Below are 14,385 nucleotides of genomic sequence, written 5' to 3'. Positions count from 1 at the left end.
AAGTGGCTGTACCAACTTGCATTCCCACCAACAGTGTAAGAGGGTTCCCCTTTCTCCACAACCTCTCCAACATTTGTTGTTTCTTTCCCTGTCCATTTTTGCCACTCTAACTGGTGTGAGGTGGTATCTCAACGTGGTTTTGATTTGAATTTCCCTGATGGCTAATGATGATGAACATTTTTTCATGTGTCTGTTAGCCATTTGTGTGTCTTCTTTGGAGAAGTGTCTGTTCATGTCTTCTGCCCATTTTTTGACTTGATTATTTATTTTTTGGGTGTTGAGTTTGAGAAGTTCTTTATAGATCTTGGATACCAGCCCTTTATCTGTAGTGTCATTTGCAAATACCTTCTCCCAGTCTGTGGGTTGCCTCTTTGTTTTTGTTGACTGTTTCCTTTGCTGTGCAGAAGCTTTTTATCTTGATGAAGTCCCAAAAGTTCATTTTTGCTTTTGTTTCACTAGCTTTTGGAGCTGTATCTTGAAAGAAGTTGCTGTGGCCGATGTCAAAGAGGTTACTGCTTATGTTCTCCTCTAGGATTTTGATGGATTCCTGCCTCACATTGAGGTCTTTCATCCATTTTGAGTCTATCTTTTTGTGTGGTGTTAGAGAATGGTCGAGTTTCATTCTTCTGTATATAGCTGTCCAATTTTCCCAGCACCATTTATTGAAGAGACTGTCTTTTTTCCATTGCATATTTTTTCTGCTTTGTCGAAGATTATTTGACCATAGAGTTGAGGGTCCATATCTGGGCTCTCTATTCTGTTCCACTGGTCTGTGTGTCTGTTTTTGTGCCAGCACCATGCTGTCTTGGTGATCACTGCATAATTCCTTTTTCTAAAGTATGTTCCCACTGGTCATTTTAATGGGACCTTCTTCCCCCACTTAGGATCTCGGGGCAGGTGACTTTTTGAAGTTGGTTCGCATCCTACCCCATAGCGTCTGGGTCTCCCAGTGACATCCTCTGGAGCTTTTAATAAACCCACCCCTGCCTCCCCCTGTCAGTGGGAGAGGCCAGAGGCCACTTCTCGCCATGAGCCGACTAACACTAACTGTCCAGTCGATGCTTTTAGCCTCTGGTCAACAGCTGCCACCCCTCAGCCTTCTCTGAGCACAGTCAAATTTCACGGACCCCTGCCTTTTCCTCGGGACGGCTCGCCTGAAATCTTCTCTTTCACCAGCATTTTCAGTGTCTGCACCTGGCAACCAGGGATCACTCGGAAACCTACCAGTAGCAATTAAAGGCGTCTCTTCCTTGGCTTGGTGCATGTGTGTTGAGTGTCTGCCAGGCTATTCAAGCAGCTAGAAATGGTTTTTCACTGCAAGCTCACCTGGGGAAGGAGGGGAGAACGAATCCACAGATCGTAACAGGGTGGCATCAGGTTTATCAGCACCCAGCCCTGCCCCTGTGTGCCGTCCCCCTCCCGTCAGGCTCTGTTCCTGTGCGCAGCAAGGCTGAGCCCGGATCCACAACAGCACAGGGAAAATAGCTCCTGGTGCTTAAACTCTCCGGAAATGCAGCGGCGTAGGGACCACTCCCTTCTGGCAGGGTCCAAACTTCAGAATCAAGGGATGTGGCAGCAACTCCAAAGCGTTTTCTTAAAGACTCTCCCACCACACCTCCCACCCCCACCCCCAGGACATAGGACACTACATTTAATTTTTCCCTGCAGGAAACACACAAACTGACCTCTAATGATCGCTGTTCGAAATGTCTCAGGTGTTGTGGATGCATGCAACTGGCTTTACCAGCTGTTGGGTTCCCCTCTCCTCCCCCAGATTTGCTCCCTCCCAGGCAATTCCTGCTTCGCTCAGGTCCACGGGGCACGTCGTGTGCAGCTGGGGCCACTTGCTCTCGTCCCAGCTCCGCCTGTGCCCGACTCTCACCTGCTCCTCTCCTGGGAAACTGAGTAACAGAAGCCTCCCCGTTCAGAGCAACCCCTGGCGCCGCCCCCACATCCCCCCAGCTTCCTCCACTCAGAGCGAGGGCACGTGTGTTCAGAGCAGAGCCATGCAGGACGGGGTGAGCACCCCTTGTCCTGCTTTTATCCTTGACCCGTAAAGGGAGGGTGTTGTACGCTTGCCAACACTGGTGAGAGAGAACAGACTGAGTTAGATGCTAAATCAGGTTTTCTCTGTGAGGAGTTCATTCCTTGAGTCTGCGGAATAGTTGGAGTCTAAAAATAAAGCACCCCATCAAATAAGATGAGGAGCACCTTGAAGCCGCGGAGTGTTGTCGTTGTTGTTTTCCTTCCTAGCGCTTGACACAGCACTGGGCACATGGAAAGTGCTCAGTAAAGGCAGTGTGCATCTCATGGCCAGGAGTCCTGGAGGCAGACGGAGCAGGCTTCGTCCCAGCCTTGCAACTCGCCAACTGAGTGATGTTGGGCCAACACGCTTGCTGGCATGGATGTCCTTTTGGTAGTATGAGGGTTTATTCAGTCCTTTGACAAATATTTATTAAACACTTAGAGTGGCGTTGGCAAACACAAATAAAAAATGAATGATTTTGGAGATAAGCGAGGGTAGAGCTGATAGGACCTGTTGAAGGCGGCACACGGCCATTTTGGCATCACTGGTGTATGGTTGGCAGTTGAATGTTGGGATGAAGAGAGACTTCCCAGTGGTAGAGAATCCACGGAGAGGAGAAGAGGCCCAGGCTGAGCCCCAGGTGCAGCCTGCCGCCAGAAGTCAGGCAGAGAGGGAAACTGAGGAAGGGAATGGGAGGAGGGCACCGGGTAAGGTGGCCGAAAGACAGAGATGCCCACCGATGCTCTTAGGCTCATTTACCACCGTGGGTTCAGCAGACACAAAGAAGGACATGAAGAACATTCAACAAGAGAATTTCTTGGGGAGCCTACATTTCAGTGAGGCTTTTGTAAGCCTACAATGAGTTTTCAGTAGTAAGACAAGTTTCCAAATGGAAACTTGTTCCAGCTCAGGACTGCCAGAGAGCCAGGCATTCACACCATTCCTGAGATGTCACTGGTTTCTCAGGAAGCCTCCCAGGTGCCATGAGCAGGGGTCTCATGCTCCTCACCTTCCTCAGCTGCTCTGCTCCCTCAGGAAGACCAGAGTCACAGTTTAGCTAAAATTTTCTAAGCTGAAAACAAAACAACTGCCTGCCCCCCTAGCCACGGTCTCCAGGGGGCCGCAAAGACCCTTGTGCTTCGATGGGGCGTGTCCACGATGGTTACATCTCCCAAGCCCTGGTGTCCTGTGTGCTGATAAACAAGTTTCACTTGAGGAAGAGGCTCAGTGCACGACATATTTGGGATTTGGAGATCGGCTTTCACAGCTGGAATCAGAAGTGCCAACCCAACATGTCCTTCTGTGCCCCCGGTCTCCCACTTCCCATTCCCATGTTGGATACTCATGGATCAAGAAAAAGAGGCTTCTCAAAATGACGGACTCAAAGTCTTGGGAAAATCTGGTTGGTTCAGTTTTTTTTTTGTTTTCTCTCTCTCTTTTTGCCCTTCTTTGTGTAGACCAATGACTTGGGAGAAATGAGGTGGTTTTGACACAGGAGTGCCCTTTTCAAGAAGCAAGCTTGCAGGAGACATAGAATGGGAGATGAGTGATTTATGACAAGTGACCAGAAAGAAAGGACACTCTGCCTTGCCTGGCTTTGGACTGGTTTACTAACACGGTCACACCTCCCATAGGTCTCTCTGTGTGTTTTTAAAGCACATCGGTATTTAAAAGATGAAAACTGGGTAGAAGATAAGCTTGGGAAAGACTCTGAGTAAAAAGCTAAGTCGTCCTTCCCACCCCCCCCGGTGTTTTCGGCCCCACGGGCAGCAGGCGGTCTGATCAGGGTGAGTGTGTTAGTAGAGCGCTCTGCACAGTCCTTCTGGGTGGAAGATCGGCTGAGCAGTAGAAAAAAGAGAAGCACTTGGCCATGACTTGCAAGGGGAGGGGCAAATCACAATGGCATTACAGACTGTGTGAAATTCCTGCAGTGAGAAGACGTGGGTTTATGCACGGGCTTCCGGGGGAAACAGTGTAAGAGTGCCCAGTGCCGGCCCTTGGGTGTCCGCGGGCCACCAGACCAGTGTATGCGGGGGGGGGGCCTGGCCCCAGCTCCTGGCTCCGCTGCTCCTGAGCAGTCTCCCCTCTCTCTCGGACTCAGTTTGCTCCTCTAGAAAATAGGGCAACATCATTTTCCTCCTAGAAATGGCTGAAGGCCAGAGGTATTATTAAGGTATGCGACTTCTCTTGACAAAGTACAAAACACTGTACTTTTAAAAATGCCCTCCCAGACATTATTTAACCCCACAACAAGTCTATAAGAGCATCTTCGTTTTACAGGTAGCTTAGCTGAGAGCTGCAGACTAAAAAACCCAGTTTGTTACATTGGACATGAAGATCACAGTTCAATTTTTTAAAATACCAATTTTCCTACAACTCTTGAAATAGTGGAGACATTCCTTGGGAAACGGTTGTTATGGGATGGGCGAACAAGGGATGATCCCTCTGTCCTGGCACCCCGTGACCTCTGTCTGTGGCTACTGACACACACACACACACTCACACGCACGCACGCACGCATGCAAGACGGAAGACGGTTCTGTGAGTCCCAGAGGCTTTTACAAAAGAGGGAAATCTTTACTTTTCTCATTGTAATGAGAATTTGAGTTCCCATTTCTTTAAGTTGCTGTTTGAGAAGAAGGTGTATTCCTCATTTTTTCAAAACAGCTAAGTTCTATTGAAAGAATGATCCTGTTCTTGAAACGTCTTCATGTTAAGCATTTCTCTGAGTGGTGCATTTGGAAACACGCTAGGATGTGATTTGGTGATACAGTTTGACCATGAACAACACAGGCCCAGACTATGTGGGGCCACTGATACGTGGGTAGTCCTCCATAGACAGCGCAGTGCTGTGAACTTATTTTCTTTTCCTTATGATTTGCTTCATAACATTTTCTTTGCTCTCGCTTACTTTATTGTCAGAGTAGAGTATACGATACCTGTAATGTATAAAATGTGTATGAATTGACTGTGTACGTGATCGGCGAGGCTTCCAAGCGACATAGCTATCAGTAGTTACGTTTCGGGGCAGTCAGAGTTAGATGGGGTTTTCAGCTGTGTGAAAGGAGGCTGGCACCCCAGCCCCTGCACCCGTTCAAGGGTCAACTGTGTTGTCAGAGTATTGGGGAGCAGGGAGGGGCTCCCTCAAGTAAAAAGACATTCGATTAACTGATTTCCTTTTTTTTTTTCTGCCTCTCATTTCAGAACGGTTTGATCACCACTGTCCCTGGGTAGGCAACTGTGTGGGGAAAAGAAACTACAGATTTTTTTATATGTTTATTTTATCTCTGTCTTTTCTGACAGTCTTTATATTTGCATTCGTTATCACCCACGTCATCCTTCGTAAGTATGCTGGCGAAATCAGATTACGTATGTAACCATTTGCCTGCCTTTGGTTTTCTGATTTAATTTTGAGTTAGTATTTTGATCATTTCGGGCTTTCTCTTTCTTCTCTTTTCCCTCTTCCTGTTCCTCTCCTCACTTCCAGCCTGCCCCCTTCGTGTACTCCCCTTCCTCCCTCCCCGCCCTCCCTCTCTGCACCCCCCCCACCGTCCCCCGCAACCTTCTTCTCTGCCCTTCTCCCTGCCTTCCACTCCTTGTTCCTTCTACTCCCCATTTCTCATCCTTCCAGCCACAGCTGCCGGATCACGGCAGATCAGGCTCTCTTTCACTTGCCCCTGCTCCAACCTCAGTGACCTCACTTTCTCTTCGGCTAAGGGATCCCCTGGAAGAATCATTCCCACATTTTGCACAAAGGATAATGTGCTGCAATGATAACCATCAAACAGTAGTTTTGTTTTGCTTTTAACATGATAGGGGCTTATGTAAGAACGGTCACCATCCCTAGAAAACATTGTCTGGGGATAAAGACACACACACACACACACACACACACACACACACACACACACACATTAAAGATACACAATCGAAAAGATTTTCAATTGTCTGCTAAACATTAGTAAATCCCTGGCGTATGAAGGAAGCAACTTTATTAAAAATGAGATTCGGATACTAAGGATTTTAATATATATTTGCGTGAGCAAATGACATTTTTCATTTCCCATTCTGAAGGTCATAACTTTGAATTTCTTTTTTTCTCTTGGTTATCGACTTTCCAGCAACAGGGAATGATCAGAAGGAAGTGAATTGGCTTTGAACTATAAACTTAAGCCTTTAAATGTCCATTCCAGTGCCATTAGCAACATTAAAGCCCAGCAGGGCCTCTTGTCCGCATTCTAGAAGTACAACCGCCCATTAGCAAGTGCGGAGCTCCCTTCTTCAATGTTTCCGGCAGCATCTGAACACAGCCCCACTTTCTCCCCGTGAGGCAGCACTGAAACCACAGATGATGTGCTAAGGCTGGAGTTACTCTCTGCCTCTCTTCTGGGGGTCGGGGGGTCCTGGGGGGCAAGAAGGCGGTATGGAGAATTTCACATAGATATATTGGTCAAATTTGGATATTAAGTGGAATCTCCCAAATTTTCGTGGCATTTTAAAACTTAGGTCCCTTCTTTTTGGCTGAAATCCCTTCATGCCAACATGATGCAAGCTTGGAATCTATGCTTGAGATTCAAGACTCCGTGCGATCCCAAGAAGAGGATGACCCTTCGTTAGGGGCCCTTTCCACACTCCCCGTGGCCCCTGCAGAGGCACCTTTTCCCTCTGATTTCGGAGTTGAAAAATGGCGAAAAAGCAGCCAGGGTCCTCTCTGCGTATCAATAGGCAAAAGAATCAGAAACGAGAAGAAATAAACACCAAGATTGCAGCACATTTAGGACATTAAAAAATAGTATTTAAACTTGACATTTTTAATCATCTTTAGCAACTTCAGAATGCTTTCCTATGTGTATTATCAAAATGTATTTATGGCCTTGCCCCTGCATCCTGGACATCAAGGGCCAGTTTTCGCTTGCACACCTGCACACCTGAGCTCTGGGAACACACGCAGACACACGCACAATCACTGTGAAGCCAGCCACTGCCACCACAGTTGGATGATGTACACTTCACTTTTATCTCCCCTGAAGTTTTACTCACCCCGTTTCCAGCAAAATCAAGTTTGCCGTAGTTTATGCTAATATATTGTTAGTCCCATCTTCCACAAAGAAAAGCGTTCAGAATTTATCCGCTTGCAAATTACCCGAATATGTTGAACAAAAGCAAATAAGGATTTTCCTCTCCCGTTGTTCTGCATCCCTCACAACCCCTGCTAAACAACCCCACCCACCCCCGACTTGGCTCGGCACTCAGTGCTCTCAGGAAGGGCAGGTTTTTACATGGCTCCCATGATCCCCTAAGATTCTGAAAACATTGGCCAAGGCTGTTTGAGAGCAGCTGGAGAACTGTCACCTGAGTTCTCCCTGCCAGGTAACAGGCTCCAGGGAGGTTGGGGGAGCCATGACAGGAAGGGGAGCCAGGGCAGAATCCTGTTGTAGCAAAGGTTCTGAGGAGCCTGGCAGCTGGACCTCCTTATCAGGAATGGGAAGTTTGGGAAAGCGAACCAGTTTAGGTTCAGTAGGGAAAAAGAAGTCATTTCTTCTAGTGTCCTCATTTTGCCTCAAGAGTGTGTTTGCTCTAAGATCTGCCCCAGCCCACTTGCTGGTTTTGCCCCCTGACCTAGCAGAGGCAGAAGAGAAAGCCTTAAGCTTTCCTTATTCATTCTCCCGCCCTTTGGCATCCTAGTGCCGGGCATATCCTTGTGCCTCAGTGGTGGCCAGTGGGGGAGACAGCACAGAGGGAATGGGACCTTGAGGACAAATGCTCAGCCTTCCCATGGCCGGACCCGGTTCCCGCTGACATAGAAGGGTCCGGGACCCTGCCTCTAACTGTCCCGTGTGGCCACAGCAGCACCCAACCCTGTATCCATCCTTCCTGTCCCTCCCGTTGCTGCTCCAGGCCAGATTACGTCCCCCAAAACACACAGCTTCACGCCGCACAGCAGGAGCCCCACCCGGGATGGGAGCACCAGCATTCCCTCCACATGGGCTTTTATGTTTAAAAACCATGATGTCAACACATAAAAGAAAAATTGCTTCTTGTCAGATGCATCTTTACTCAAGCCCCTAAAGAAATTTTTTTTTTTTTGCACAAACAATTCGCTCCTAAAGTAGTGAGTAATAAACTCCAACTTTATGAGTTTGTTTACTCTGAGTGCAGATAAATTACGTCTTTTATACGTAGCCTAGTTTATAGGATGTCCTAGGTCAACAGTTAACAAACTTTGGAAAAACAGTCTTTCATAAGCGAACAGGAAAAAATAGCATACAGTATTCTGTTTTCCTATTCAAATGAGGAAAACAAAGGAGTAATCAGAACTATAATTTATGGGAAAGTATGCAGACATCCATCTGCTTTTACTGAAAAAATATCCTGCAGATGTTGGGTCTAATTATGAATCTGCCATTTTCTTGTTGAATAACTTTAGTGGAATCTCAGTCCCTGATCAGCAGACTGGGAGCTGCAGCACAACAAAGTATAATTATTTAATTGATCTTTAGACACCTATTATTCTTATGTAGATGAGGGAGCTTTCAACATGAGGGCTGTTTCCCTGGAGGTGAATGTTTGAATACTAAATTTTGGTTTCATTCCCACAGGTTCACAACAGACAGGATTCCTAAACGCACTTAAGGACAGTCCTGCAAGATATCCTTTGGGGTTGCCCTGTTTTCCACAATGCTAACCTGTTAAGTATTGGACTGACCTTCCACTCAACTACCCCTTCCTCCGTGCCTTGGCTTTTCTTCTCAGAAATCGTATTCTCCCTTCATTCCATCCAAAAAACTCCCTACGTTTATGCGCATAAGTGGTAATGTCTGAATCCTTGAACCTGAACGTGACTCGTTTAGCCATATTTAAGTTGAAGTGCTCTTTAGTTAGAAAGCCAAGTGTGAATTCTTGTTCACCCCAGAAACCTGCATTGATCTGTATTAAGTCAGATTGGTTTGGGGAGAAGGAGGGCTTGCCAGGTCCAGTGGACTTCATTCTGATGAGCAGGTGGTCCCTACAGAGTATTTACAGTTGCCCCTGTGTGGGTGGCCTTATCACTATGAGGTCACCTGATGGGAATCATCTGACCCCCTCCATGGATTCCTTCTGGGAGTGCCGTTAGGCACACCTTCAGGCAGTCCAGATAACCTGTATTATTTCCAGGAACAGAATACCTTTTCATGGTCTTGAATAGACTAACTTAACAATGGTCAATCTCAAATTCTTTGGATTAATCACATCCTGCCAAACAGTTTATATGGGCATGTGCCATAGAATTTTGAACTTCTTGAAAGAAAAATGTTCACCCATGATGTGCTTGAATGGGCCCCCCCACCTCACCTGTCTCCCCCTAGGTTTCACACTCATTAGTGTAGGGTGGGCCCACTGGACCCACTGACCCGGCTCCATCTGGGACCGGCTCTCTTTCTTCCTCATATAACCAAGTAGGCTGGACTAGAACTTCTCATTACTCCCCAAAGTAATCTTCATCTTGTGGTAGAGAATTCTCAAACAATGAATGAAGACCTTTGCTAAGATATACATAGCATTTACATCATTTAGTTATTAAGATAAGCCGGCTCGTGTCCCTGGGAGCGTGTGTGTGTCTGTGTGTGTGTGTGTTGTTATGAAGATACTTGAAAACAAATGGGGTCCTGTATATATTTTCATTCTATAAAGTATCTCCATGTTGGTGCTTCTGGGTTTATAGCACAGAATGTTGGTTATAAGTACAGATTCTTTAGTCAACTGACCTCCTAAAAAGGGGAAAGGGACATATGGAAGATACACAGAGGGGACTTGACGAATATATTTTACAGGGATGTCCTGTCTTCTATGAGGGAATCTAGGAGGCAAGAGTTGGCTAGAAGTTATCCAGAAGGAAAGGTGGTCCTGAGGACGAAATTGTCAATGTCCGTGGCTGCTAAGAACAGGTCCCATGGGAAGTGTCATTCTTCGTCCCTCTCCCCAGTGCTGCCGGCACTGGCACCCTCCACCATCATTTCCTCTGTGCCCTTCTATTTTCAAGACATGTTGCTTGGGCGTATCTTACAGTCAAGCCTTGTCATTTCTTCCCAGAAGAAGAGGCTCGTCTGTCTTTCAGGAAACTGGTTACATCATGAAAACATGCTGGTCATGGGAAGTTTTATAAATGCACCTTAGAACCAGAACTGAGGTCTGGGCTGCGAGCTGGCACGCTTTCTGAAGCCTCAAGAGGGTTGCAGCCTAAGCCACCGCTCCTTCTCTGTCCCTGGCACCTGTGACTTCCCAGACAACGTAGGTCTGTACAGGATGCCCGTGGAGCTTTTTGGACAATGAACAGGCATCCGTGGCAGGGACTCCTCTCCATGGGGAGGGGAGGCGAGAGCCTGACCTGAGACCTGGGGGATCGCAGCGGCTCCATTCCCTGGGGACAGCAGGCTCTCCCCCCCCACCCCCGTTCCCTGGGGCTCGCCTCCATGCCACCTGCGGGCACAGCACTCCTTGTGCTTGAGTCTTCCAGGTATCTATTCCAGACCTCCCAACTCATGGATCTTATCAGATCACAAGGAAGGACCAGGTAGTGAGTTCTGGATTCCTGCTTACCCTCACAGTTTTAGGAGATCTGAGGTCATTTCTTTCAACCCTTTTGGGTCTCAAGTTTTTGACCCGCAAGAGTCAGCCATTTCGTACTTGACATGCTAGGGTGACAAAGTCAATTATATGCAATATAAGTGAGAACACCCAGCACCAAAGCATCGTTTACGTGCATGACAGAAGTGATTTCAAAGAAGGGGTTTTTTTGTGGCAAGATGTGCAACGGACGGTCTCTGCCAGAACCTTCCCTTCGAGCACACACGTCTGCTCATTCTCATGATTAGGCTGTGCTCATGGTGTGTATAATCAAGAGCATTGTGTTCCCCAGGAAGGGGAACAGACAAATGTTGCTGGTAGAACGAGCGGCCTGCTGACTTTGCTGGAGAAACCGTTCACGTGGAAAGGAGAGGAGAGAGAGAAGTGCTCTTACCAGTTTCCGAGCAATTTTTAGCTTATTTTCCCTCGAAATAGCATTCTCAGGTAGAGGTAGAGTCTTTGCTATGGCCCAGATTTTGAAAATGCACGAGAATCTCAGCCCCTGGCTTTCCAAATGGTGTTGCCGTATCTGGGTGCTGAGGTTTGTTCTCTTTGTGGGTGTCACCCAGGCATGTCCTCCACGCTCAGGAGCTTGGCAGCCACATGGCCCCATCAGAGCCAGTGGCGACCACAGCCCGCTCTGTAAGTGCATGAGGCCAGCATGTGCCTGGCTGTATTTTGGAGGCTTCAAGCAACATAAATTCATTGCCATGCCGTTCTATAGGTCGGAAGTCCAGCAGGCGTGGCTCATTTCTGCTCTGGGACCCACAGCACTGAAATCAACATATCACCAGCCTGGACTCTCTTCCAGAAGCTCCGGGGAGAACCTTCTCTTGGGCTCACTCGGGGGGTTGACCACGTCTATGGGATGTAGGACGAAGGCCTGTTTCTTTGTTCCATTCTCTGACTCAGGACTTCCTTGCTCCCAGAGCGAGCAGCAGCGGGTCAGGTCCCTCCCACACTTTGAAGCTCTTCTGCCTCTCTCCCACCCATCTCTCCGACCTCAGCCAGAAAGGCTCGCTGCTTTTGAAGAGTGGCCGCAACCTGAGAATTCAGGATAATCTGCCCATCTCAAGGTCTTGCCCTTCAGTCTGCAACTCCCTTTTGCCATGTAGGTAATGGAGTCACAGCTGCCAAGGATTAGGACATCTTTGGGGAGGCTACCATCCCGTCAGCCCCACAGGCCTTTGGGGAGGAAGTACCCTGGAATCAGGCACTCAAGTGCTGGTGGATTTGAGAGGATTTCTTTCTAGACCCATCCGTGAAGCTCGGTAGTGGTCCGGCTCGCTTCTGAGTCTGTGTCTGCTCTTCCTTCCTTTGCTGCCCCTTGTGTCACTCTAGGAGAGAGAGGGTGGGAGACAAAAGTTGTGATGGGTTAGTATCTATGTATACACACATACGTGTGGTGTGCATGTGTGTCTACGTGTGTATCCTCTCCTGAGGCCGGGTTTTGTGGCACGTCTTGATCCACTGTAAAAAGGTGACCTAGAGCTGAAGCCAAAGCATCCCAGGGCAGCCAGCACAGGTGACGTAAAGACTGTCTGCTGTTCTCCCAGAGAAAATCGGGGACCGAGAGAGGACCCCAGGGGAATGTGACGGCACAACAGCCCAGTGGGGAAGAGACGGGCAGGGAGAGGACAGGAGCTGTTTTAGCAGCTGTCCCAACCTGCATCTTCTTTACTCTTTCTGGAAGCAGCAGAGAACGTCGGGAACATCAGACTTACCCATACCAAAAAGTGAGGTGCTGGGTTTTTTAATTACAAAGAACATAGACCGTTGGATGTGCCACCGAACACCCCCTTCCATCGGTACAACTTACCTGCAGGCTCTCTGTGCTGACGGGGTCTTCTCTGTTTTAAATACCTGCTTTGGAGAAGAATCCCTCCCTCTATCCAGTGAATCTATTAAGAAGTGCTGAGGTCTGATGATTTATCAGGAATTGGTATTCCCGAAGAGAAAGTATGCCTTAGGTTCTATGGGGTTGTGATGTGTTTTTGGAAAAATATTAAGTTCTGGTTATGAGTGATAATATATGTGTGGTAAGTCAGGCTGGATCCTATTCAGACACCTGTTCAGTATTTCTGGCTCCTGCCTTTCCTGTGGACACCTGTGTGGCTTTGGAGGTGGTGTGGGGACAGCCAGGCGGTGCGGGCGAGGGGCCGTTTTCAGCTCACAGGGAAAGGTGTGCTCACCACTGGGGCAGCTCAGAAACAGCGTGGCCTGGGGCAGCAGTGACCAGCGGTGGTCACAGGGACCAGGGGTGGTCCGAAAGACGGTGGGTCGTGCCTGCCGGTGTGGGAGGAGGTTCTAGCCTCAGATCATGTTCGTACCTCCAAGCTCCCTTCCATCGCTGAGGCCCTTGGAGTTTGGGAGTCTCTTTGGAGGTGGTCGATTTCTGATGGATGAGATGGATCTGTGACATTTCACACTCCTGGAAACTTCCCTGGCTGCTGGCCCTGCTGCCCCAGCTCGTCCTCTCCAGCCCTGCAGGCTGTGTGGAGCGAGAGTCTGTCCTGCACCAAGTTCTTAAAACAAGAAGTTTTCTGGGGAGTTGCCCGAGCACAGGACCGGAGTCCCGTGTGGCCTCTGCATGTGACCCGGCCGAGTGTTCTCGGGCGAGAAAATAACCCAAATTTAAAATTTTTCAGTGGCCTCCAATCTGATCTCCTGACCATGACATCAGAATATCCTGTTGAGAAATCAGGGCACAGGCAAAGGTTTTTCTCGCAGTGGATTTACTGCAAAAGATCTAACCAAGAGCCGTGTTGCTGATGAAATGAGAGAAATGAGAAACACAGGGCTAATTAACAACAAACCGAGACACCTTATCAGAGAGACTGACACGAATGAGGGAAACTCCGACCCCCTGAAGCTCTTCATCGGGCCTACGTGACAGCAGTAAGCCTGCAGGAGAAAGGAAGCCACCTGCTCCCTTAGCAAGTGGTGTGGACCGGATGGTGTCTAGTTTGAGTGCGACAGAGCCCCTGGGCAGAGGAGGACGGAGAGGCCAGAGGGCCCTCTCCAGGCCACACCGCGGCCTGGCCCCATGGGGAGGGAGGGCACAATGCCGATGCCACCCTGGCCTCAGAGCCCCGGGCCTGCCCTCCCTCCAGCTCCCTCCCAACCTCCCAGTGCCTGCTACTGTGGCCCGGGGCCATTTCCTCCCTCTCATCTCGGCATCAGAGAAGGAGAGGCAGTGGTGGCTGGGTGCTCTGAACCCCTGGCCTTCTCTAGGGAGAGACGAAAGGGGAGTATTCTCCACAAAGGATGGCACCGTGCCTTCCATCCCCACAGCCAGGCAGGCTCCAGTGGAGGAGGTCCACTTGGCATCTGTTTCTTTCAAGATCATTTGACTGAACACACCCACTATGTGCAAAATGTGCCAGGGTTACAAAGTGGAGAAGGATCCACCGCCCCTCCCCCCAGACCTTCGAAGCACATTCTATCAAAGAGGGCCAAGCGGCGAGGGTGGGCAGGGTGATTCATTCTCCAACTCGGCGAGCATCTGTTGAAGCCAAGTTGTGGTGGATGACACGGATTTCTAAAAAGCAGAGTGAGTCTTAAGTGGCATCAGAAATCACAGAGAGCTTGAGGTGGGGGTGGGGGTCCAGAAGGGCATCATGCAGGGAAATCCGGAAAGCCTTTGGCGGGTGATGTTTGTACAGGGCTTGGAAAGATGAGGGAAGTGCTAGTAGGGGGCATGGAGGGGAGAGGTCCCAAGCAGGGCCGAGAGCCTGAGCAAAGTCTGGGCGAAC

At 48.9% G+C, this 14,385-nt stretch overlaps 1 protein-coding gene across 3 annotated transcripts in view; it reads left to right on the top strand.

The window, feature by feature from the left end:
* ZDHHC14 (zinc finger DHHC-type palmitoyltransferase 14) overlaps nt 1–14,385 on the top strand; it is a 266,206-nt gene that overhangs the window by 222,749 nt on the left and 29,072 nt on the right. For all 3 annotated transcript variants that reach the window (XM_027603530.2, XM_027603528.2, XM_027603529.2), the window contains 2 exons: nt 5,231–5,368; nt 8,626–8,674. In XM_027603530.2, coding sequence (XP_027459331.1) covers nt 5,231–5,368; nt 8,626–8,674 — 187 coding nt within the window. The remainder of the gene's footprint in view (nt 1–5,230; nt 5,369–8,625; nt 8,675–14,385) is intronic.

Source organism: Zalophus californianus, chromosome 7 (genome assembly GCF_009762305.2).
Source record: "Zalophus californianus isolate mZalCal1 chromosome 7, mZalCal1.pri.v2, whole genome shotgun sequence".
Lineage (NCBI taxonomy): Eukaryota > Metazoa > Chordata > Mammalia > Carnivora > Otariidae > Zalophus > Zalophus californianus.
Note: the sequence above shows the minus strand (reverse complement) of the source record. Positions and strands in the feature narration are given on the sequence as shown.